Source organism: Furipterus horrens, unplaced genomic scaffold (assembly GCF_987537825.1).
Source record: "Furipterus horrens unplaced genomic scaffold, mFurHor1.1.pri manual_scaffold_3, whole genome shotgun sequence".
Taxonomy (NCBI): domain Eukaryota; kingdom Metazoa; phylum Chordata; class Mammalia; order Chiroptera; family Furipteridae; genus Furipterus; species Furipterus horrens.
This window is the reverse complement of record NW_028327173.1, coordinates 31385307-31411766: the sequence shown is the minus strand read 5'-3', so window position 1 is coordinate 31411766 and position 26460 is coordinate 31385307. Positions and strand designations below refer to the sequence as shown.

Here is a 26460-nt window from a genome sequence, read left to right as displayed (position 1 = left end):
AGGCAGAGTTCAGGTGAGCTTCCCCCCCACCCCACTGCTGTGGATGGTGGGGAGGTGGGGGACAGAAGCCAGACGTTTACTTTTACTGTTTAGTTTTGAGCATGCCATATCTAGGCATATCTCAGAGATATTGCAGTTTTGGTTCCAGACCACCACAATAAAGTGAATGTTGCAATAAAGCGAGTCACATGAATTTTGGGGTTTTCCAGTGCACTACGCTGTAGTCTATTAAGTGTGCAATTGCACCATGTCTAAAAAAAGCAATGTACATACCTTAAATTTAAAAATACTTTATAGCTAAAAATGCTAACCATCACCTGAGCCTGTTGGAAAAATGTTGCCATGGACTTGCTCGAAGCATGTCATATGTATCCCAGAGCAGCTGCATCTGGTGACTGAGATCAGGACCTTAAAGGCTCAGCCATTCTGGCCCATCAAGGTACACTCTGGCAAGCAATGAGTTATCCGGAGCTCCCCACTGGGTTGGCCGGGGCTTTACAGTTTGACTTTTTCCTTTGCCCAATCCTGCTTCTGCACCCTTCCTCTTAGGTGATCAGGTGTTAATGAATAGCTTGTACCCCAAATTTCATCTCAGCTTATGACTCCAGGGGACCCCACATTACATCCCTTCAGCCACATATACCTTTATGAGAAGCTGGGAAATAAGGTCTTTATTCCAGATGGCCATATGCCATTGAAAAATAGGGGGTTCTACCACTAATGAAAAAGAAGGATGCCATAGTAGTTCAAGGAGGCCAAGGGGTGCTCAGTGAAGGGTCTAAGGCTCAGAAAGAGGCAGAGGCTCCCTGAACAAGTAAAAAGATGTTGGGGCACTTGGAAAATACAGATTTTGTTTCACCACATCAAAATTAAGTATTTCTGGTTCTGGTTTCCAGTGATGTCAGGTAAGTTCAATCAGACTGACCCTCTCATAAATAACAATTACAAAATCTGGAGAGAAAAAAAAAGTACTTTAAAAGGACAATTATTTGAAGGCACTGGAGAGTGATCAAAAGTAGGCAGAAACAAGTGAAACTGGTGAGATTAATGAATCTGTGACGTTTGCTGAGAGCATCCTCCAATTTGCAAGTAGTTCTCATAGAAAAAGACATAACTTTATTGCCAGAGTTTGGCGCTCGCAAAGCAACTGAAGAGAAGAGAAATTCTAGAAAGCAGAGAATCACAGAAGGGGTGAGCCCCAACATGGTATAAAATAATCCCCCAAATCCTTGACTGCTCAGGGTCAACACCAGCCACCCCAACTTTTAAAAAGCTAGAAGGTGAAAGAACTGGGTAAGGATTTCAGCTTTTGCTCACTGCTGTTGAGATAATTTGGAGTTATAGTCTAGCCAAGTTAGCAAGAACAAAAAACATCTTCAAAGGAACATAACAGAATCTAGAATCCTGAAACATATTTATAACATCCAGTGTCTAACAATAACAACAACAACAAAAATAGACAAGCGAAGAAACAGAAAATGTGACTCAGTCAATAAAAACCTCCCCCAGGATGACAAAGATGTTAGAATCAGCAAACAAGAATTTCAATGCGGCTATTAATTATAGTTTTAAAGATACAAAGGAAAATGTATGTAAATAAAATATCTCTACATAGATATAATATAGCTAAAATTAAAAAGATTGACAGTGCTTAGTGTTGAAAAGGATGTAGAGCAACTGGAACTCACATACATTGCTGTTTGGGGTATAAAATGATACAAGCATTTTCAGAAACAGGTTGGCCGTTTCTTATAAAACTATAGTTGCCATTTGACCCACCCATTTCATACCTAGGTATTTACCCAAGAGAGTATTTATTCAAGTAACAAATGTTCACAAAAAAGCTTGTTCATATAAATGTTCACAGAATGCTAATTCTTAAGAGCCCCAAGTTAGAAACAACCCAAATGTCCATCAATAGGTGAATGGATTAACAAATTGTGGCATATTTATACAATAGAATACTACTTGGCAATAACAACTCCTGATACATACATACATGTATGAATCAAAAATATGATGCTGAACAAAAAAAAAGCCACACATAAAAAACATATTGTATTATTCTACTTATATGAAATTCTAAAAAACAAACCAAAAGAGAAACTAACCTTTATTGATACAAAGCATATCTATAGTTGCTTCGGGCTAGGACAACAGAGAGACTGACTGCAAAGGGGCATGTGATAAATTTTTGAGCTGATGAAGATGTTCTATGTATTGATTGTGGTGATGTATATACATTTTCAAAATTCATCAAACTATACTTAAAGTGGGTTCATTTTATTATATGTAACTGATACTTCAATAAATTTTAATTTTTAAAAATGCAAATGAAAACAAAATAAAGACAATTCCAGATCAAAAAGAATAGACCATCATGACCAACCAGATCTGTGCTACAAGAAATGCTAAGGAAAGTTCTTTAGACTAAAGGAATGAAAATCAGAAGAAATAGTAAATACATGTGTGGTAGGCAGAATAATGGTTTATCAATGATGTCCATGACCTAAACTCCAGAATCTGAGAATATGATAGATTACTTGACAAAGGAAAATTAAAGTTGCTAATCAGCTGACCTTGCGATAGAGGGATTATCCTGGATTATCTGGCCCAATGTAATCACCAGTGTCCTTATAAATGGACCAGGAAGGCAACAAAGGCAGTGTCAGAAAGGAGATGGCCTCTAGAAGCTGGAAAATGCAAGGAAATAGACTCTCCTAAAGAACCTCCAGGAAAGAATGCAACCTGCTTGCACCTTGATTTTACCCTAATGAGACTCATTTAAGACCTCTGACCTCCAAAATTGTAAGGTGGGTGTTATTTTATACTGCTAAATTTGTGGTAATTTGTTACAGCATCCATAGGAAACTAATTACTGTTGGTTAATATAAAAGCCTGACTTAAAATATTTTTTCTTCTTTTAATCACTTTAAAATGCATATAATATGTTAAACACTATGTTTTGGGACTTATATGTACATGTAGTACATCTGACAACAACAGCTCAAAAGACTGGGCAAGAGGGAGGAAATGGAACTATACTGTTGCAAGATTCCTATATTTTATGTGTAGTAGTATAATACCTGTTCTGTCATCAGTGAAGGAGGGGTGTTAAAATCTCCATTCATGATTGTGCATGTGGCTTTTTTCCCCTTTAGTTCTGCCAGTTTTTTCTTCATGTAATTTGAAAGCTCTTATTAGGTACATGAACAGTTTAAATTTTTAAGTCTTTATATATTGATCCTTTTATCATTATAAAACATCCTTCTTTTTCTCTGGTAATACTCCTTGTCTTGAAGTTTATTTTGGCTGATATTAATTTCCAACATTCCTTGCATCAGTGTTTGCATGGTATATTTTTTAATCTCTTTTTAAAATATTTATTTATTTTTAGAGAGAGAGGAAGGGTGGGAGAAAGAGAGGGAGAGAAATATCAATGTATGATGTGCAAGAGATACATGGCTTGGTTGTATCTCTCAGGCCCCCAACTAGGGACCTGGCCCGCAATCCAGGCATGTGCCCTGACTGGGAATCAAACCAGCGACCTTTGGAGTTAAAGGCCAGCACTCAAACCACTGAGCCACACCTGCCAGGGCTGCATGGTTTATTTTTTCCAACCTTTTACTTTCAACTTATTTTTGTATTTAGGTTATATCTCTTGTAGACAAAACATACTTGGATTTTGCTTTTTCATTCAGACTGGCAGTCTCTGTTTTTAATTGCAGTGTTTAGTCCACTTACATTTAATTTAGTTATTGTTAATTTTGGATTTAAGACTGCCATTTGCTATTTGTTTTCTGTTTGTCTCATCTGTTTATAGATAGAACAAGCAGAAAATAATTCAGCAAAGGTAAAGAAGATAGACCAATAATATTAACCTTGACCTAATTGACATTTATAGAACATCATACCTAACAACTGGAAAATGCACATTCTTTTCAAGGGAATATGGAACAGTCACCTAGTTAGGCTATCTTCTGGGCTATAAGACAAGTCTCAATAAAATTAAAAAAATTGACATTCTACATAGTATATTCTCTGGAATTATATTAGAAATAAATAAAAATAAGCTTTCTTAAAAGTCTCAAATATTTGGTAAACAATGTACTTCTAATTAACTTGTGGGCCAAAGAAGAAATAGCAAAGGGAATTATAAAACATTTTAAACTGATTAATAATACAACATAAAAATGTATGAGATGTAGGTAACACAGTGCTTAGAGAGAAATTTACATTATATTATAAAAGAATAGAGGCTTTGAGTCAGTGACCTAATTTCCACCTAAGAAGCTAGAGAAAGATGAGCAAATTAAACCTAAAATAAAACATAATGAAATAGAAAATAGACAAAAATAAAGAAAATTAAACACGGCCAAAAGTTGGTTCTTTAAAAAGATTAGTGAAATGGGTAAACTCCTAGGAAGATTGATCAAGAATAAAATGGAGATATATGGATATTTCAGGAATGAAAGAGAGGAAGGATGTTGCTACAGATCCTATAGACAGCAAAGGAAAAAGAGAGGGGATTCTGGGAAGATAATTATGATGGCAGCATAACTTTTCCAGTATCTTCCAATCCCCACATAAAAACTGACACTAACTGGAGAGCAAAATTAAAAAAAAAAACAAAAAACAAAAACACATGGACAACACTTTCAACTAAATCTGGTGACGAGGTGTCTCCACGAGCCAAAAATACAAGCAAGAGGGTACAAACATCCAATAGCTACCAGATCTGCATGGAACCATCATCAGTGCAGGAAAAAGGGATGACATCTGACAAAATAAGAACAAGAAAGGGCCAAAAGAGCCAAATGGGGATTCACTGGCATCAAGACAAGCCAACTGAGACTAGATGAAACTAAGAGAGATCTGTGTTTAAAATAGCAGGTAAGTGTAAGGAGCCCATAATAAGAAGGACTAAGGGACTGGAGCAGGTCAGGCTCATATAAACTGTCAAAACTGACATACCAGGACTTTCTTCTAGTACCATGACCCACACTGAGGAGAAACTGCTGGGAATGGAATTAACATGTAGTATGATAGAGACAACAGAAAGGAAGAAAGAGAAGATGGATACCAATATAGAGGAGGGGAACAGCCAGAAAATCCCAGGAAGCAAGCCAGACAAAATAAAAGAAAAGGGAGATCTGGGATGTTATAAAAAGTTTTTCTGAACCCAACTTCATTCATTAAGTTCAGGAAAAACTAATTTCACAAAAAAATGAGCAATAGAAAAGTATCAGCCCTGGCTGGTGTGGCTCAGTGGATTGAGTGCCAGCCTGCGAACTGAAAGGTCCCTGGTTCAATTCCCAGTCAGGGCACATGCCTGGATTTCAGGCCAGGTCCCCAGTTGGGGGCATGCAAGAGGCAACTGATGGTAGTTTCTTTCACACATCAATATTTCTCTCCCTCTCTTCTTCCCTTCCTCTCTCTCTAAAAATAAATAAATATAATTTACAAAAACAATTTTTAGCCCTGGCTGGGTACAGTTGGTTAGAGCATTGTCCTGATACGCCAAGGTAATAAGGTTGTGGGTTTGATCCCTGGTCAGGGTACATACAGGAAGCAACCAATGAATGCACGAATAAGTGGAACAACAAATTGATATCTCTCTCCCCCCAAAACTTCCACTCTCTCTCTAAAATCAATCAATAAAAAATTTTTTAAAAAGAAAAGTATCAAGGTCAAATCCCATATAAAGCTATTATGAAAGAACCATAAGAATGACATTACTACAGACAATGAAAGCACGCCACAAAGATGGCCACAAAACAGATCAAACTGCAACCTACTGTTTCAAAACAAGTGAGTCCCTGAAGAAGAAAACCAAAGCAAGGAAACAGAACAAATGCTAAAAAACTATTCAAGAAAATTTTTCTTATGTAAAGAAAAACTTGACCCTGGCCCGGGTCAAGCTCAGTTGGTTAGAGGATCATTTCAGTTTGCCAAGCTTGTGGGTTCGATCCCTAGTCAGGGCACATAACAAGAATCAAATAAGTGGAATGACAAATCAATGTCCCGCCCTCTCTCTTCCCCTTTGCCTCTCTCTCTCTCTAAAAATCAATAAATTCAAAAAGAAAAAGAAAAAATTGAAACTACATATTCAAAGAGCATACTATGGAATATGGTCTCAAAATTACTAGCACCAAGACATATTCTAATAAAATGGCTGAACTTTAAGGAAAAAATATCCTCTTGGCATCTAAAAAGTGGTATATACACCCACATGACTCAGAAGAGAAAATTAGATTTTCATTAGACTTATCAAGACTTTATGTCAGAAGAAAATTAGGATAACATAAAACTAGAAATCCAAAGGAATGAAAGTTGAATGATTCACAGCAGCCCCTCAAGAGTGTTTGAGTTACCAACAATTAAACAGTTCTAAGTCTGATGAAATAAGGCTGACGCAGTTTGGGCAAGTTGGTTGTCCTCTTGGACCCTTTGTTGAGTAATTTATGAAATAAGGAGGTCAAAAATTAAAACTTCTGATGGTACATATAACTTCAGAGCCCTTTTCCTGTTTTGGTATTGTTCGTGCCTCCCTGAGAGGACACCTCTATTTGGAAAAGATAAAACATACTATACAAATTACGCCTTACAAAGTAGTGTAAGTGGACTCCTGTTTCAGAATGGTGCAGACCTAGCATACCTGGTTAAATATGCTACCCATGGTCACTGTTGATAGTCTATTGTGTCACTGGAGGACAAGCTGCCAACAGGTTTCTCCTTATTTTGGACACTTTCTGAGGTCAAGGACTGAGAAGGTGATGTGAGTCCATTATTTTTTCAAATAGATTTCCATTTTTTTCCTCTTTCTCTTCTTCTGGCATGACTATGATGTGAATGTTGGAACGCTTGAAGTTGTCCCAGAGGCTACTTACACTATCCTCATTTTTTCTGGATTCTTTTTTCTTCCTGTTGCTCTGCTTGTTTTTTGCTTCCTTATGTTCCAAATTATTGATTTGATTCTCGGCTTCTTCCATTCTACTGTTTTTTCCCTGCAAATTGTTCTTTATTTCAATTAGTGAATTCTTCATTTCTGATTGGATCATTATTATGCTGTTAAGGTCCTCACTAAGTTCCTGAGCATCCTTATAACCAGTGTTTTGAACTCTGCATCTGATAGATTGCTTATTCACATTTTGTTTCATTCTTTTTCTGGAGTTTTGATCTGTTCTTTCATTTGGGCCATGTTTCTTTGTCTTCTCCTTCTGGTAGCCTTGCTCTTTGTTTTTATATATTAGGTCGAGTTGCTATGACTCTGTCTTGGTAGTGTGGCCTAATGTAATAGGTGTCCTATAGGGTCCAGTGGCACAGACTCCCCTATCACCCAAGCTGGGTACTCGAAGTATGCCCTTCGTATATGCTGGGTACACCCTCCTTTGTAGTTGAGCCTTGGTTGCTGTTGGCAGGTCAATGGGAGGGATTTACCAAGACCAGTCAGCTGCAAGGACTGGCTGTGACCACTGAACACCAACCTCCACCCGGTGTAGAAGATCAGCTATGCAGGGGGAGGGTGGTGGTGCTCCAATGTGGTCTGCTACTGTCTACCGGGTGCATAGGCTCTGGGGTTTCCCAGGTGGTGCGAGCCAAAGTTGGCCCCCACTTGTGTTCTGCTCAGGCCACTGTACATGAGCTATAAAGCAATCTGAGATGACTGCTACTTGTGCTGGGCTTGGAGATTCCCAGGCAAGGCTAAGCTGTGAATCTAGGCTGGTGGCTACTGCTAGTGCTGGGCCTGGGGTCACTTAGCAAGAGGTACCAGGGGCAGGGGAAGAGGGGATGCTGACTGAGGCTGACCTTTGCTTGTTTGAGAGGATTTAGGAAGTTGTGAGGCAAGAGCCAAGACCAGCCATTCATATGGAAATCACTTTAACAGTTTGGGTGTGCTGGTAAGTTGTGTGGGAGGAAGTCTCAGGGGATCTCCAGGGTGGGGCAAACAGTGTTAGTAAGGTTGATGGAGTCTCAGATATGGCACCTGCCTGCTGGTTTTGTGGCTCTGTCGGGGGAGGGTTCAGAAAAGGAACAATGACCTCTGCCTGCTTTTCTTTCTGGGAGCTGTTCCCCAGCTCTCACCTTGATGCCAGACACTTCAGTTCTCTGCTGTATGCCACTGATGCTTTTCAAGCTGCTACCCCCGTGCTGGAGCTCCGAGGGAATGAGTCTGAGTAGTCTCTGTGTGGGTTCTTTAAGAGGAACTGCTTGGGACACCAGCAGTTTCTTCTAGAAACTCAATACCTCTGGTTTTTGCAACCAGTAGTTATAGGGACTTATATTCCTGACACTGGAACCCTGGGCTGGAGTGCCTGGTGTTGGGGCTGACTCCTTGCTCCTGAGATATCCCTCAAGAATTTTTACCCACCATACATGGGTGTGGGACCAGCCTGTTCCGCATCTGCACCCCTCCTACCAGTCTGGATGGATGTGGTTTAATTCCATTTTTTTGACTTCCATTCTATTTGATTTCTGAAAGTATTTATTTATTTATTTATTTATTTATTTATTTATTTTTCTATTTATTTATTTATAGAGGGGAGAAAGGAAGGAGAAAGAAAGGGAGAGAAACATCAGTGTGTGAGAGAAACATCGATCAGTTGCCCTGAACTAGGGTTCTGGCCTGCAACTCAGGCGTGTGCCCCGACCAGGAATTGAACCAGCGACCGTTCAGTATGCTGGACAATGCCTTATCACTGAGCCACAGCAGTCAGGGAAGTTATGGCATATTCTAATTTCATCATCTCCTGTGTTCTTGAAAACCAGGATTCTTGGTATGGAAGAAAGGAGCTAAAGAAGACATTAACTAAAGGCTCTTTAATCTTGAATTTGAATTGAAATTATCAATATGTATTCATGAGGTATTTTATATGTGTTGTGTGTGTGTGTGTATATATACACACATATATATACATCAAATATAGAGATATATAGCGATATATAGTGTATGTATGTGTATAGTCTCCTAGCTCTGTCCACTGATAAGGCCTGACTGTAGTCTTGAAATATAATTTCTCACTTATAAACCCCAAAGCTTCTTGGAGAATGGCTAATTCCAGTCTGGGACAAGATATGTATATGATGACCCAGGATAATTTTCTCCTAACAAATAGCAACAAAATTACTTGTCATATCAAAAGGACTCAGGACCCAATTTGATGAGACAACTCTGGCCAAAGTCAGTGCACTTGGCATTTCAATAATGATAACCATTCCAATTAACTGAAAGCCATCAAATATATATAAATCACAAGTCTATAATGATGTTTTTAAAAATAGTCACCTTCTGAGGATAATAGGAATCCAATTCAGTATCTTGAAAACTGGTGGAAAAAGAAAGACTCAAGTATTTATTCTGCTTTTCCTATAGGAACTATACACTCAGAAACCAAACAGTAGCTAAGAGGATGTTTCCCTTTATAAAATCATTTCAACTAATAAAAGGAAATTATAGAATTCACAGCACCATTTTGCAGCCCTCAATAGATTAATGCATTCAGGCAATCAGTATCAACACCTGAAAAAAATCACAAGCATAGAGACAACTAGATTTATATGCCACTTATAGTCTTGCTAAAGTGATCAAATCTGAGTCTGATTCAGCCTCTGGATCCAGCCACCAATTTGTAGGAAATACTGAGGACACAGAAACATTTAAAACTGCATCATGAGTATGTAATCAGCAAAATTCAGACTGTAGTAAACTCTACCAGTCAGATACCCAAGGTTCTTCCACAAATAAATTATAAAGAATTAAGCAAGGGATGACGAGAGGACTTTATCGAATAAGAGACTTGTAAGACATCAATGGTTTTTAAATGGACAAGACTAAGCTAGTATCTGTTGATACACATTTGGATATAAATACAAAAAAGATATAAGGAAGTGACTGGCTACTGATGGCAGAGCAAAGGGTTTATACTTGAAATGGTGCCATGGACAGAACTTGTGGGTCGGTTCTAGTTCTTGACATGGCAGTGGTAACAAAAGTGTTTGCCTTAGAATCATTCATCAAGCCTTACATTTGTTTTGTGTGTTTTCTACATTTGTGCTTTATTTTACAATTAGTCAAGTTTTTAAAAGAGTAACAGTGTTATGAACATCTCTACACTAATAAATTCAATAACCTTGTTGAAATAGACAAATTCCCTGAGAAACACAACTTACCAAAACTAATTCAAAATGAAATTAAAAGTCTGAATAACCTTATATGTGTCAAATAAATTGAATTTGTTATTAAGAAAACCTCCCCACAAAGAAAACTCAAGGCCCAATTATTTCACTGATAAATTCTATCGAATACTGAATAATACAGTAGTCCCTCTCTATATCGCGGTTCATTTATCGTGGCCTCACTGTATCGCGGGATTTTAAAAAATATAATTATTTATCGCGGGTTTTTCGCTATATTGCGGGATTTTGCGGTACTGTATATGTATGTTGTTAAAGTTATGTAGGTTTAAGAGTGTAGAGTATGTTTAAGAACATGAGTAGTATTTATAAAAGTGTGGAAAAGGTTAATAAGGGAGTGGGAAAGGTTAATAAGGGACTGGGAACGGCTTATAAGTGCGTGGGAAGGGTTTATAAAGCCTTAAAATATATATAAATACTAAAATAAATGTAAGGTTCCTACTTCGCTGATTTTCACTTATCGTGGGGGTGGGGGGGTCTAGAACGTAATACCTGCAATAAGTGAGGGAATACTGTACTACCAATCTTACGCAAATGCTTTTAGAAAACAGGGAAGGAGGAAACACTTTCTAACTCTTTTTAGGAGGCCAGCATAACCCTGATACTAAAGCTTTTAAAAAGTTTATCAGAAAATTGGGGAAAATTGAACAGAAACTATATTTTATTATATTGAGAAATTATTATTTTTTAGGTACAATAATGGTAATAAAAGTCCTTATCTTTTAGAGATACATACTAAAACATATATAGCTGAATTGGAATCATACCTAGTTTTGCTTCAAAATAATCCCAGTTAGTGGGACAGTAGTTAGGGGAATAAATAAACCAAGATAGGCCATGAGTTGATAATTATTAAAGCAGAGTGATGGGTGCATGGAAGTTAATTATATTATTTTCTGTTTTTGCATATGCTTGAAATTTTATATAAAACAAAAATAACTGCAAATGATTAAGACATTAAATATATAAAAACTACAAGTTCACAACAATAATTTAAAGAGAAAGCAAAACAAAATAAAATCGACACCAAGTTGCTAGGACACCAATCCACTACTTTGAAAGAAATAAATAAGGAGAGACTTATGCATTTATCTTGACATTCTGGTATGAACTTTATTTCAGGGTAACTAAATAGTCCTAGAGAATGTGAAAATATTTTTTCGGACAGAATTAGAACTAATGAAAGAAAACATAACAGCATTAGAAAATCATTATTTTGTAAACCCTGATAAATAACCAATTCATAAAATGGTCATTAATGGATGGTAAAACAATTTGGTGAAAAGTTGACAGGGAACCTTGTGATGCAGAATCAGGCTATCACCATCTGAAAATGGGAGGAGCCTGGGACCTGAAATGCACAGTGGTAGAGAGCTGTCCAACCAGAACACTTGTGCTCCTGTGTAAGTAAAAAGTAAAGCTTTATTGTGTTAAATCACTGAAATATGGGGCAATATATTATAGAAGTTAGCTTATTATAAAAGTATCCCTTTATATATATATTAAAACACATAAGCACATAATTACATATATTTAAAAATGCATACATGTATAAAGACATACTGAACACAGAGTATTTGCCTAGGTCAGGGAGAGGAATAGAATTGGGGATGAAAAGCAAATGAAACAAGAAAGAGACCTAGACTCAACTGATGATGAGAGTTTAACTATTAAGGAATAAAAAATAATTTAAAAAAGGAGAAAATTGCCTTGGCCAGGTAGCTCAGTTGGTGAGAGCATCATCCTGAGACACCAAGGTTGTGGGTTTGACCACCAGTCAGGGTACATACAAGAATCAACCAACAAATGCATAAATACATAGAACAACAAAACGGTATTTCTCTCTAAAATTCAATAAATAAAAGTTTCAAAAATTAACCAATGAATGCATACATAAGTGGAACAACAAATTGATGTCTCTTTCTCCCTTCCTTTCTCTAAAATCAATAAATAATAATTTTATTTACTTATTTTTTAAAGATTTCATTTATTTGCTTTCAAAGAGAGGGGAAGGGAGAAAGAGGGAGAGAAACAACGTGTGACAGATACATTGACTGGTTGCCTCTCATGCGCCCCCTACTGGGGACCTGGCCCGCAACACAGACATGTGCCTTGACTGGTAATAGAACTGGAGACCCTTTGACTCGAAGACCAGGGCTCAATCCACTGAGCCATACCAGCCAGGACATAAATAATACTTTTTAAAAAGAAGAAAATCTACCCTTGCCAGAGAGAGTGTGGACTAGTTTGCTGGTAATTATCTCCCGCCTTGAGGAGTACAGAATGGCTCTGGAAGGGAGGCAACGTTGAAGGCAGAGGTTGCTGGAACCCTCCATCATGTCTACTAGCAGAGTCTCAAGCCTGAAAAGTTCCCTAAATTGAGAATTTTTTTCAAGTCTGACCTTCAGTCTCACCTCTACCTGGTAGTGATGATGTAGGAGGCACTTGCCATGGGGCCAGAACCTGGCCACCTCTCTCTCGGCACCAGGCTGAGGGAGGCTGCACAAAGCATAAACGCTCATTCTGGTCCGGTGTGCAACCTCCTGCCTATCCTCCATCTCTTCTAGTGGTTGAATAATGGCCCCTCCTCCAAAGATGCTCATATCCTAATTCCTATCTTACCTTATATAGTAAAAGGGACTTTGAAGATATGATTAAATTAAGGATCTTGAGATGGGAAGATGATCCTGGGTTATCTCAGTGAGCCCAATGTAATTACAAGGATATGTAATCACAATGTAATCCTCATAAGAGGAAACAGAAGAATTAGAGAAAGAAGATGTAAGAATGGAAGCAGAGGGTAGAGAAGTGAAGATGCTGTGCTGCTGGCTTGATGATGGAGGAAGGGGCCATGAACCAAGGAATGCAAGCAGCCTCTAGAACCTGGAAAAGGCAAAGAAATGGATTGTTCCCTAGAGTCTCCAGAAGGAATGCAGCTTGTCAACATCCTGACTTTAATTTAGCCCAATGAAACTGACTTCAGACCTGTGACCTCCAGAGCTGTCAGATAATACATTTGTGTTCTTTTAAGCAATTAAGTTTACACGAGTCATTACAGCAAGAATAGGAAACTAGTATGCTGGCCCTGCTGCTAAGCAGCACTAATCTGTTCTAAGAAAGCAAGATCTGTGAGAGTGGGAAGTGGAGAATCAGAGAAAACTTCCTGGAAGCCCCCGCAGTCAGACTGAACTAAGTTCATATCATTCACTTATTATCTATCTGACCCTGATCAAATGTCTAAGCAATGAGATATTGTTAATATGGCATTATTTATAGGGTTGCAAGAATCAAATAATGTTTTTAAATTACTTACTATTACCTAATTACCCACTTAAAAAAATAAGTCACATCTCCTTGTGGGTTTACATATTCATTCCTTCATTCAGTCAACAGGCGCCACTGAATACTTGGTACATGCCTGGCACATACTGAGCTTGTGTCCACTACAACCCCCAAGCATTTCTCACCTGGGCTGCCAATGCTCAACCTCACTGCCCCATCCTAAATGCAGGCTCTTACAGTTGCCCACTCACATGGTTTCATGTCTCCCTCATGTACCCACCCCGGCCAGCAACACCCCTTATCCTACCTGTTTCTGCAGCTGCCAAGAGCAGTCTCACCTCTGCCTTTACCCTGAGCCCTGACTAAAGCCCACTTGGAAGCAGTATGCTCTCTCTGATTATACTTTCAACACTCCGTTCCACTCTGTTTTCATCTTATTCTCTCTTATCTCTCTACAACTCTCCTCCCTTTCCTCCCTTCCCTTTCTTTGAGCTACTAAACAGGTCCTCCTTGTAGCCTAGGAAGTTCGAAATTAACAGAAGAGATAAGCCTCAAGCACCCAGTCCACTGGCAGGTAGGAGCAACCAAGGATGTGTGTTTACTGGGTTCCTGAACTACTCTGGCAGTAAAATAGGGTCTAAGGTATTAAGTAGGATGCCCAGACCTACCTGGAGTGCCCAGGCATCTCAACTCACCCCACCTCTCCAGCTCCTCAACCCTTGGATGCCTATCCGATTGAGCAATAATCCCCCGACCTGTGGAGCTCTCCAACTCCACAGGACCCACCTGGATTTCCTAATCTCAAACCTCTCCATCCCAGGCCGCACTTCTAAGCTCCAGGTTTGAAATGCTGAATTCTACACTCATGACCTCTGGGCCTACTTGCCCTCCCTTCCCAGAAAAATGATCCAGGATTGATTTTCCTTATATCTGTACTGCAGTCAAGATTAGTGTACCCTTTACCCAATCCAAGTCCAAGGTTCTGTCTCCTCAGAGACTACAACTCTTCTCTAAACATTAAACTACCTCTTTACAGTAGGGTGAGAACCTAAATATTAAAACAGAGGAACAATGCTTTCAGTCCCTTTGAGCTTGGGTAGTATTGACTGGGTGAGGTGGGGGAACCCTCTGGCCAAGTGATGGAAGTGTGGGCAGGCAGGCAGGCAGGAGATCTGGGTTCTCTAACCTGGGCATTGCGATGGATTTAGCATGGATGACACTGGGAAAGTCTCTGACCTCTCTAGGCCTGCCTCTCCAGCCTGTCTGTGCAACGAGGAGGCTGGTCTTCTGTAATGCTGTATTTGAATTTGGTGGTTCCACACAGCTAGCCATGGCAATGGCGCATAATGGCCACAAGAGGGCAGGCAACTTCTTTAGCTCAGAAGTTTCTAGCCTAAACAAATAAGCAAGCTTCAAAAAGGAATGCATGATAGTTACCCAAGAGTACATAGTACATTACAAAATGGCAACTGAGTAGTAATTTCAAAAGGGTATTTGAATTTTCAGCCCAGGGGTTGGGGGGTCAGGAGCCCCAAGACCAGGAGCAGTGGTAAGGAGAGGACTGGTAGGAGGCAGAAGAGAGGCTAAGATTATATTTTAGTGATTTCAACCACATTAAGGAGATGAGAGGAGGAGAGAGGGTCTTTAGGGGACAGCCATGAACTGAATGTATTGCCCCCAAATGACTGGGGTGAGGGGAGCAGAACAAGACTTGAGGAGTTTAGGGCAAGTGGGGATGACCCACCTGACTTCCTTCCCTTCCCCAACATAGAATGAAAAGTAGAGAAACTGCAGCAGTTATTCTAGGATTGGGGGACCACTTCAACTCGGGAGGGCACAGCAAACAGGCAAGGATCACCTGATATCCTTTTCTGTCCTTTTTGCCTTCTAATAATCTAGTTTCAGGGCCCAGGAAAGATAAGGACCAACATATGGGCAGATACCTGGGGTTCAAAGGGTTAACCTCCAAGAATTCATTCTTTGACATCAACTACAGCCCTTATCTCCTTGTCCTCTCCCTGAGCCTCAGGTTGGCAGCTTTCCTGAATTCCTTCTTTGGTGTAATTCATTAGGGCCCTGGGACCTAGGCCCAGAGCCAGTCCTCTGCTCCCTCCTCAGGTCCTAGGGGTCTAGGGTTTGCTCTAAGGGAGGATGGAAAGTGGCCTTTCCCTGGATCTCTCTCTCCTCCCAGGACGTGGGCCCTAGGACTAAAGAGCCTCTGTCTTTGCCTGCCACACCCCCTTCCATTGTAACTCAAACAAGGGGATTCCTTGTGTCCCAGTCTCTGGGCAGGTCCTTGTGACCAAATGGCGGAGGGGGACGTCACAGGATTAGAGAAGACAGACACCTCCTCACTTTAGAAATTCTGGTACACCTCCAGGGCTCTGAGACCTCAAGCTTATCCTCCCTCTGGCTTCCATCAGCAACAGGGAGAAGAGGCTGGGGGCCTCATCTGCATATAAAAGGCCTCAGGCCTGAAATGGAAGTGGAAACCAGGAAGGTGTGGAGCCACAAAGGCTGAATCTCCTGGCAGTCAGATTTGGAGCCAGAATACAAGAATGGGGGCAACCCAGGGACAGGGTAAAACAGGGGACTGTGGCAGGGCCGGCCAAACAGACTTTTTAGAGCAGTAGGTGGTGGCCCTTGCCAGCTTCCCTCCCTCAAAGCACAGATATAGGAGTGCTGGCACCAGACAGGGATGTGGTCACAGAGGAAGCAAGGCCCCCTGAGATAAAATAGGAACACCCTGTTTAAAAAGTATGAACCTTTCTGAAAAGCAGTGCAAACATCTGACAATGAGAAACTTTCCTGCCAGGGGGGTGGTATGCTCCCCCTCACAAGAAGTAATGGTGTGGAGAATAAATGGCACGGTCTCACTTAGCAGCAGGAGTTGAGACACTGCTGTATTGACCTATCACCACTAAACACGGGTACAGTGGAAAGACTAATCCATCCTGGCAGGAAATGGCATCACTCACCAAACAGAAAGTGATTCTACTAACCCCAGAGGTGTCTGGGAAGGCCAATCCATGGAGGGCTGGCTCTGAGTGACCATGTCCTTCTGCAATCCTCCATCTCAGCCAAGAGGCAGGCCAAGGCTCCTAGATGGAGGTAATTATACCCCCAGCTCTTCATCACTGATCCCCTAAGGGTCCTAAATCCCTCAAATCCTTACTCAGTTACAGGGCAAAGGGGAAGAGAGAACATCACACCAGGAGCCACAGGTCAAGCCTCTAGAGTCAATGTATCTATGGAAATAGCTCTAGGGACCCAATAATTGAGGGATAGAGGCAGAGCCTCCCCAGGGACCAGAGGGATGGTGAGACCAGGTGTCCATGATAAATGATTTCAATGCAACCTCTTCCTAGTCCCAGACTGAGGGAGAATAAATTTCAAGGGAGATGAGGGTCTAGTGAAGAGCCACAGCAGTACGAAAGGGTGGAGAAGTTGTTACAGGAAGGTCACATCATCTTGGCACTGCCCCCAGTACCAGTGGACCTCAAAGTCTAGCTTGGCACTCTCATCCTCTGGTGCCTCAGGAGGTCCACTTTGGAGCCCCTCTCCCGAAGGCTTCCACATAGCCCTCAAACTCCCTAGCTTGGTGGCTGTCAGGTCCACCTCAGTCCTAGCCCTCTCTCCTCCGGGTATAACTTTTGCCCAGTCCATCTCAGGATGGGGAGCACTGAGGGGGCCCTGTTCATCCAGCTCGCCAGGGGCCACGGTGTCCAGGAAGCTGCCAATGGAGACACTGTCCAGCCGGTCAGTGGAGCTGGTGTCGGGCAGGCTATCCCAGCTGCCTCGCCTTGAGCGGCCTGGACTCCCACCTGTCAGGCTATATTGGCTGCTGGTAAGGCTGCTGCAGTGGCTGGTCAATGTCCCCCGCTCTTCCAATAGCCAGCGCACCGCCTCAATGCCCTCGTTCAAAGTCACCAGCTGCTGTAGGATCTTCACGTCGATGGCTCGAAGGTAAGCCTGGGGAGTGGGAGAAAGAATCAGTCCCAGGTTTGGGGCCATGGGTTTCCCAAATGTTTCCAGAGGCCCCTACCTTATAGTCCAACCAACTAAGTTTCACTTTCAAAAAGCATGGAAATAGAAGGGTCTAGAGTGTGGGCTTTAGAAGCAGAGAAGTTACTGTTTTAAAATCTCATCTCTGCCACTGATTATCTATACCACTATGGCCAACTTTCTTACCTTTTTTGAGCCTCGGTTTCCTTGTTTGTAAAATAGGACTCACTCGCCTCACAGGGTGGCTGTAAGAATTTTGAGATGCTGTCTATTATGTACTCAGCACAGGGCCTGACATGGAGTAAGGTCTCAGTAAATGTTAAATATTAAAATTTGATCCTACTAAGCATTGAATTTCATACTATTAACTATTGAACCAGTCCACATTCACCAAAGAATAGTTTGATAGGAGACCAGGCGTTACATGGGAAGTAGACTGGACCAAGAAAAGGCAGAAGCTGGGGGATAAAGAGGGAGCTAATCTGGTCCCCCAGTCCCTTCAGAGTATTGGTAGCAGTTGTTATGGGAGGAAATAGTTGGCTAGGACTTAATAGGGTCAGGATCCTTCTGACTGGGAATTCAGGGTTTCTCTCCACCACACACCGGTCTCCGTTTGTACTGGGAGTAAGTGTGACTTACTGCGTAATCGCTACAGTCCCTTCCAACTCAGATGCACTGAATTATCTTCCCCAAGCGCAAGTCTGAACCTGCCTCTCCCTTGCTCAAGAGCCTTTATGGGCTTTGCACTGCTCTTAGAAAATAAAATCTAAACACTTTAGCAGTTGGCATTCAAAGGCTGTCATAATATGGCTCTTTCCAACTCTCTAGCTTCACTTCTAGCATTCTTCCCTGGGAACCCCAGGTCCTGCTAGGCATGACCTAAACTTCCTTTTATTTAGTGTTACTTTTAATCAAAGGAATAGACAGATGTAAAGAGGCAAACAGTTCTACAAGATTTATTATGAAAAGTAACAGTTCCCTGTCATTGTCCTAAATCCCACTTTCAAGAGACAACTATTAACTTTTAGCTGTTTATTTTGGTACTTACCTTCTAATTTCCAAAGAATGTGTTACTTACTGATTTGTAAGTCTTAGGTGTTTTCCATTGACTTTCCACACGATCGAAGGATTTAACTCTTTCATCCTACTCCCCACTCCTCTGCCATAGAGGCACCCTTCCCACCTCCCCATATATGCAAATAATATATGCAATAAATTAATTATTCAGTGTTTACCTTATTAGACTTTAGAAATACTATTCACAGCTAAGCCATGTGGTTTACTATAGTTACTTTTCATTTCTTACAACTTTATGTCTGCATAGGAAGTACATTTTTTGAAGCCTTCATGTTTTAAAATGTTGTGATTCTCTCCTCACACTGTTGATAATTTGGCTGGGTATAAGATTCTAGGTTGAAAATAATTTTTCCTCAAGATTTAAGACACTGATTCATTTTTCTCTAATTTTCAGTGTTACAATTTAAAAATTTGATGCTATTCTCATTCCTGATCCTTTGTATATGACCATCTTCCCACTCTTTGTGGAAGTTGTTAAGATCTTCTCTTTGTTTCCAGTGTTCTAAATTATTAGAGTAATTTGACATGGTGTAGGTCAATTTTTAATCCACTAATTGGCCACTTGTTGGACCCTTTCATCTGGAAACTCATGTTCTTCACATCTAGATTTCCTTTTATTATATCTTTAATAATTATTTCTTCTTTAATATCTTTCTGGGTTTTTTTTCTGGAAATCCTATTATTTAGACAGAGGGCAACCTGAGCTGATCTTTTTTTCTTTTCTCTTTTTCCTCTTCCATCTCTATAGTTGTTCTAGTTTCTTAACTATTTTGAACCTTTCTACTGAGTTTTTCATTTTTTTTCCTATCATATTTTTATTTCCCAAAGTTTTTCTGGTTTTATGAATGTTTTCCTTTTTTATACATTCCTGTTTTTGTTCATGGTGCAATATTATCTTTTATCTCTCTAAGGATATAACTAATGATTTTTGTAAGTTCTCATTTTCCTATAGTATCTCCATTTTATTCAAGTTGCATTTTTCTCTTCGTTTAGGTCGTCAAATAGCTTATGATCTTTAGCTACTGCTCACACTTCGGAGTGGTCTTTTAAAAAAGCTGATTGGAAACTTTGAGTGCATGTGTGAAGCTTGCAAACTCTGAATCTCACTAAGAGTTATCTGGCTGGGTTGGTTGATTGGGTAAGGGCTGAAGTCAGAATTTTTTGCCTTTTTATTTTCTTGGATTCATCAGAGTCAACATATTATACCCATCTAGAGTGTATAATACAAGGTATAAGCAAGGCTGCCAATATTCTGGAAGCCAAGTAAGGAGGAAGGCTGGGAGGAGTATTTCATAACATTTAGTACATTTTCATGTAATCCCATTTGTCTTCAATGTTGCTTAGTGTCTCCCAATCTGGAGACCTTCAGTTCTTTCATATATATATTTTTTAATTTTACTCATTTATTTTTAGAGAGAAGGGAGGAAGAAAGAGAGGGAGAGAAACATCACTTGACTGCCTCTTACATGCTCCCAACTGGGGACCTGGCCCACAACCCAGGTATGTGCCCTGACTAGGAATCGAACCGGTGACCTTTTGGCTTGTAGGATAATGCCCAACCCACTATGCCACACCAGTCAGGGCCAGTTCTATTATTTTTAAAATATATATCATTTGATAAATGTTTATTAAATTATTTAAGAAATAATTTCTTTACTCATATCTACAATGATATCACAAATAGACCAATTACTTATACATTTGGAAAAATAGAGGCACTAGAATTAAACATCTGGATTCAAATTCCAGTTTTGCCATTAAGGAGCCATATTAAAATGGATTTTTTCCCCCTTCAAATCTTCATTTCTTCATTATAAAATTAAGATACTATCTAATTTAAAGGTTTATTTTAAGAAATGAAAGGAACATATTAACATATGTAGCATATTACCTGATAAGTTTTTGTCAATCAATAAATGGTAACTATCTGGCTTTATATATTACTATAGTTAACTTATTTACTATGGCATAAGCTCTGAACAAAATTTTTGTACTTGAAATTATTTGTGTTTTTAGAATATTATCAGAATTCTAATTTGATTAAATAAATGATTATTGGGTACCTGGATTTTCAAGTAATTACAAAGATAATGGAGAAACTATCCTTGCTTAACAAACGCTTGCCATTTCAATAAGGAGATGTGGGCATAAATAACTGAAGTACCAGACTGTACAGACTATTACTGACAAGAGAAAAGAGATTACCTTTAGCCCTGGCTGGTGTGGCTTAGCGCATTGAGTGCTGGCCTATGAACTGGAAAGTTGCCAGTTTGATTCCTAGTAAGGGCACATGCCTGGGTTGCAGGCCAGGTCCCTGGTTGGGGGCGCACGAGAGGCAACCGATTGCATCTCTATACACACGGATGTTTCTCTCCCTCTCTTTCTCCCTCCTTTCTCCTCTGTCTAAAAATAAATAAATAAAATCTTTAAAAAATTTTTTAAAAAGAGATTACCTTCAATTATTTCATACTAGGGACAAATATATTCCCTCTGGGAAACCAACAGTCCTAGTCCATTAAATTAAATGTACCAAATTAAATGTACTAAACAAAATTCCTCATATTAAAAGTGCTTCTCCTGCTATGTTTCTCCTTCCTCTTTCCCTCCCTCCTTTTCTCCTCTTCTTCCTTCCATTCATCCTTCCTTCCTCCCTTCTCCTTTCTCCCTTCTTTCTGTTCTAGTCTTTCCAAAACTTACATCTTCAGTGTTCTGCTGGGATAAAGGAGTGGTTGCCCAGTTAGGGAAGGGACCTTAGAGTACGATTCATAAACAGATCTTCACCAACACCCTTTTATTTTCAGCTCCTGCACCCCCAGTTCCAGAAATACTTGTTTCTAACTCTTGAGACCTTTGAAAGTGTTAGTAGTGCAAAATGGGTTGCTTTTCATCTTCCAAAACTTTGCTCCTATCATCCTCTCTCCTGTTCTTGTTATCATAATGGTTTCTTGGATTTTACAATAATCCTTCTACTGGCTTTTTAGTGGAGTTTCAGGAAGGAATGGAGGTAAATGCATGTGTTCAATATGCCATCTTGCACTGGAATTCCCACTGACTTTAAATTCCCTCTTCAAGGCCCAACTCAGATGCCACCTCCTCTAGAAAGACTTCCCTGCCTTCTTCAAGATGGAATTAATCCATTCAGTCAATACTTATTTGAGTAGAACAACATTTATTGAGTGTTTCTTACAGGCATGGCATTGTGTTAAAGGAAGAAAAGACACCATTTCGTGCCCTCATAGAGTTCACAGTGGGTTAGATAAAACAATGACACAAACATTTGCAAAATTCCATGTAGCAAATACTAAGGGCTGTGGGTACCTAGAGGGCCATTATCCAACCATGGAAGTAAGAAAATGCTTCCTAGAATAAGGGACATAAGCTGAGACTGATTAAGTAGAACTAGTCAGACATAGCAGTGGAGAGAGGCATTCCAACCAGAGAAAACAGCATATCTCCTCCAATTCAAAGTAGACTTTTCAGAGCACAAATCCATCCCTCTATAATGAAGACTCTTCCAGAAAGCCCTCCCTGGGTTCCAATAACACTTACTGTCCTGTACTAATTAGTCTGTCTCTCTCATTCCCTAACCCACACTGTGAGCTCCCTGAGACCAGGTCCTGCCCAGCTCATTTATGGTGCTTAGCCCGGGGTTGGGTAGGTCCAATACAGTTTTGTGATTTCCTTGTCTTTACTATCCTGGGCCCCCTCTGCTGGTCCCAGGATTCAGGGGTTTGGGCTTTACCATGTTGGAGGGAAATGAATCTGAGGACCAGATTCTATAGTCCTGTAAGAGTGGGATTCTCTGTAACTGCATCACTCCACAGAATAGAAGCAAGCAAGGCTTTCTTGCTAGAAAAAGAACACTCATTTCACACTCTTTGGAAACAAAAAGGGGATAAACAATTCAGGAGAGATGCAGCCTCAGACGTCACTCCAGCCCAATTCTCTTCCCAGAGAGATGCAGGTTTCCCACTCCTCCCCTGAACACATACACATCAGACTCTGCCGAGCCCTGAGGTCATAGTATTGCTTCCTCTTCACTCAATTCAAATCAAGCCCTGGGGTAAACATCCAGAGGTTCCAGTCCTAAATCCCTGGTCGTGGACTGAAATTCTCAGACTATTGTTACTACAAAGGCTCTTCGAGGTCATCTGGTTCCACAATCCCTCAGCCCCCTCCTCTCCCTCTAGGAAGAGGCAGAAAAACTGTCAAGAGAGAGGCCCTACTCAAGATCACAAAGCGATTCAGGAGCAGAGCTAGGACTTGAACCTATGCCCCCTACTCCTTGTCTAAAGGGTTTTTTGAAACTCTTCTGTGGGGGTGGTTGTCATAGCAACAGTTATTTGGGCGGGAGTATTAAGGACACTGTTTCCCCTTCCCACATGTCCAGGAGTCTGGGTGGTTCACCAACCTTTCCATAGGGGAAAGACACAGGAGGGAAGAGGCCTAGAAGCAGAGATGTCCTTGGCCTCAAGGGCAAGACTGTCCCCTCCCTCTAGGAGAGCTGGGAGGACAGTTGAAGGTCAGTACTTAGAGGGCTTGGACCAGCTCTGTCACAAGTGGCTCCAAGGGAACACCCACTGCCCGCCCCTTGTCCTCCCTGGGTGCAACCTAGTGGGCAGGGCAGAGCATATAAAGAGATTAAAGACATCCTGGCGTGAGGACGAAGGGAATGGGGTAGAGACCCGTGGGGCATATAGGAGGCCTCTCCCTGTTCTGTCTTTCAGAAGGTTCCCTTCCTCCTGCCCTTCATGGGCAGCCTAGGTCCCCAGACAAGGTTGGGTCAAGACAGACCTGATCAGAAGTTAAATGTACCCCCTGAAAATTTACAAATAGGTCATCTCCACCAAAGGCAGAAAAGAGTTAGAACCACAGAAAGTAGGCATGGCTCCTCCACTAGCTTCTGTGTGAGCTCAGGCAAGTCCCTCAACACCCACAAGCATGCTTCGTCTGTGAGGTGGGGAAAATTATGACTGCTTTTGTCACTTGAATGACATAAAATGTCTTTAAAGTGTCTGGCACAAAACAAGTCTCAATGGCAGACGTAAAGTGTAGGCAGTTCATCTGGGTTCAAAGCCTACCTCTGCTTTTTCTTACTTTTCACATGACTTGGGGCAGTTACTTAACCTCTTTGTGCCTCACTTTTTTCATCTATAAAATATCACTTAGCTAATGAGGATTAAGAGACTATCTTGTAATGTGCTCAGTATGAGGTAGGCACATGCACTTGTTGAAAGTTAGTTTCCAAAGCAGGGCACTCCAGGTAGGCTCTTCGTAGGCCTTGGTCTAAAGTGTACAATGAGGCAAAGCCAGGCCCCTCCCTTAGGTGGGAACTACTCTGGAGAATTTGGCTCACCTCCAATCTTCAAGGCCAACTGCACACATGACATTCAAATCCTTCCCCCAGGGAGCTTTCCCGGATTGTTCTGCCCATAAGGCTCTCCTCCTAGCCTATCAGGCTGTCTGGAAGCCCCCACTATCTCCTCTGCCTCTCCCTCACAGCTCCATCTGGCACAGAGCTGGGCACACAGTGGGGCTCCAGGAAGACTTATTAACTCATATCCTCACTGTGGCTTCCTGGTTCTAGGCCAGACAGCAGCTGGCAATTCCTCAGTTCCCCAGAACTTGGCTGTAAAGTGATGGCAGGTGTAAATCGCCTCCTTCACCGGAATCAGGACCCTGGGGAGCCTGATGAGCCCCAACTGCCCTTTTGGCTCTCAGTCTAGACCAGCAGCAACAGAGAAGTGGGAGGGTGCCTGTTCCCTTTTCTTCTCCCCTAAGAGGTACAGATGAGATCCAAATATCCAGTGCACCTTGGGGGTTGGTGGGAGGAGACTGAGTCAGAGGTGATGAAACCAACAGATAAGTGCTTCTACTCATGTCTGCTAAGGTTCCAGGAACCTTTCAAATATTTTAAGGGGGGTTGGGAGAATGTTAGGGAAAGGAGGATGTTTTAGTGGCCCTAGTCCAGGCACTTTTCACCCAGATCTCTTCTGTGCTGCATACTGTTATGAACACTGGGGCCTCAGAAGAACAAACCCTGGGTCCAGTTTGCGGGAGGAGAAAAAATGTGTTGTCCTATAATGGCGGCTGGGGGATAGACGGCCCTGTGGGTGAGCTGGTGGGGGTCGGGGTCGGGGGTGGGGGAGGGTGGGGTGGGATTTCTGCTATGCTAGGTTCTCAGTGCTTGCCAGTCTTCACCTCTCCCCTCCCAATGGCAGGAAAAACTTCCAAGAGCCTGTGCCTCCCACCCTAAGCCCTCAGGACCCCATCTACACCCCACACACCCTTGGGGGAGGCAATTAATGAACGCCAGGGTGTAAGGATTGACCTGGGAGAGATCCTGAGGAGTAAGCGGGGAGTTTTAACTCCCTTATCTCCAATCCAACTCTGAGTCGCTCCCTCAGGCCCTACACGGAGGACTCGGGTCCACCCCCTTCGCCCCACCCCGGCCTGTGGAGCCCACACTCACCAGCTCCATCTTCAGCGCCATGATCTTGTCCCCCAGGCCGTGGCCCGTGCTAGGCGCCCCAGGGAGCACTAGCGCTCCAGAGGTTCCCGGCTCCCGCTCCCCTCGAAGCCCGCGGAGCAGCCCTTCGGGGGTCTTCCTGCCCACCTTGCCCTCCACGTCTCGCAGGTCAGGCGTCTGTGACTCTTCAGTCCCCTCCATGCGGGCCTAAGCCTGAATAGAGCTGGGCGACCCGACACGGGGGGTGGGTGGGGGCCCCGATTCTGGGGGTCCTCCGGTCTCCGCTGCTAGTGCGGAGCGGAACCGGTGGGTCCCCGCCCGCGCCACGCCGGGGAGGGAGGAGCGCGCCCGTAACACTCAGAAAAGCCGCGCAGAGCACTGTGTGTTTGTGTGTGTGTGTGTATATATTCGAGTGCTGCGCACACAATCCTCTGGTCCTGGAATGTTTACGGCTGGGCGATTCTGGATTTATACCTAGAGGAGCATTCAGAGAGCTCAGAGCCTTCTCCCCGGTACTGAATCCAGTGGCACACAGCAGGCACCCAATAAATGTTTGCTGAATGAAAACTACGCATAATCAGTCATGGATGCAGGAATTTAAGAACAGTGGTAACAGAACTACTGAGGGTTTTGGAAGGCTTCCTGCATTTAAGGGACTGGAAAGTAAAGTTTGCCCAATGAGGAGCGACCAGTATTGAAGCTGAAGAGGTCCACATGGGCCAAATCATGCTTGATCTTGTAAATTTATGCTTCTTCATCTTGACTGTTCATATGAATTATCTTTGAATCTTCTTAAAATGCAGATTATGATTCTCTAAATCTGGGGTGGGGACCGAGATTCTCCAGGGATCATACTTTGAGTAACAAGGTTATAGGAGATGATTCTAAGATGCTTGGATTTTACTCTATAATGAATAAATGTAATGTAATGAGGAGCCATAAAAAAAAAAAAGAGCTTTGGCTTGATTTTGGCTTTTAATCCAAGTAATTCCAGCCCACCGTTACAGAAGGGTAAAAGATAGTTACCGCTTGCCGTATTTCCACTGTAGTCCCGTTGTCAGAGGCAATCACTTATAGCTATTTTTTTCTGGTATTTATACTCATAATTCCACAATAGGTTTACACCGCTATTTCTTCATTTTAGACATTGTCTACTGACTTCCTATTATGATAAATATGGATTTACCACACTTACATTACATACGTCTCTTTTCCATTGGCCCTATATATTTTTATCATTATTTTTAGTTCATTAAATGGTTACCTTTGTAATTTTAGGTAATATATTTTCCCTTAGTATATTTTTTATTTTTAGTTTTTTCTTTTATTGATTCTAGAGAGAGGGGATGGGAGGGAGAAAGAAAAGGAGAGAAACAGAGTTGTGAGAGAGAAATATTGATCCCAGTTTGGAGACTGAACCTGCAGCCTACGCA

At 41.6% G+C, this 26460-nt stretch overlaps 1 protein-coding gene across 1 annotated transcript; it reads right to left on the bottom strand.

Moving 5' to 3' along the window:
• Window positions 1-15574: 15574 nt before the first annotated feature.
• LURAP1 (leucine rich adaptor protein 1) lies at window positions 15575-25270 on the bottom strand. The gene is made up of 2 exons (XM_090269380.1): window positions 25031-25270; window positions 15575-17448 (listed from the first exon to the last, which is right to left on the bottom strand). Exons 1-2 carry the CDS (start codon window positions 25226-25228, stop codon window positions 16927-16929), a joined length of 720 nt encoding a protein of 239 aa, XP_090125506.1. The 5' UTR covers window positions 25229-25270; the 3' UTR covers window positions 15575-16926.
• Window positions 25271-26460: the final 1190 nt, after the last annotated feature.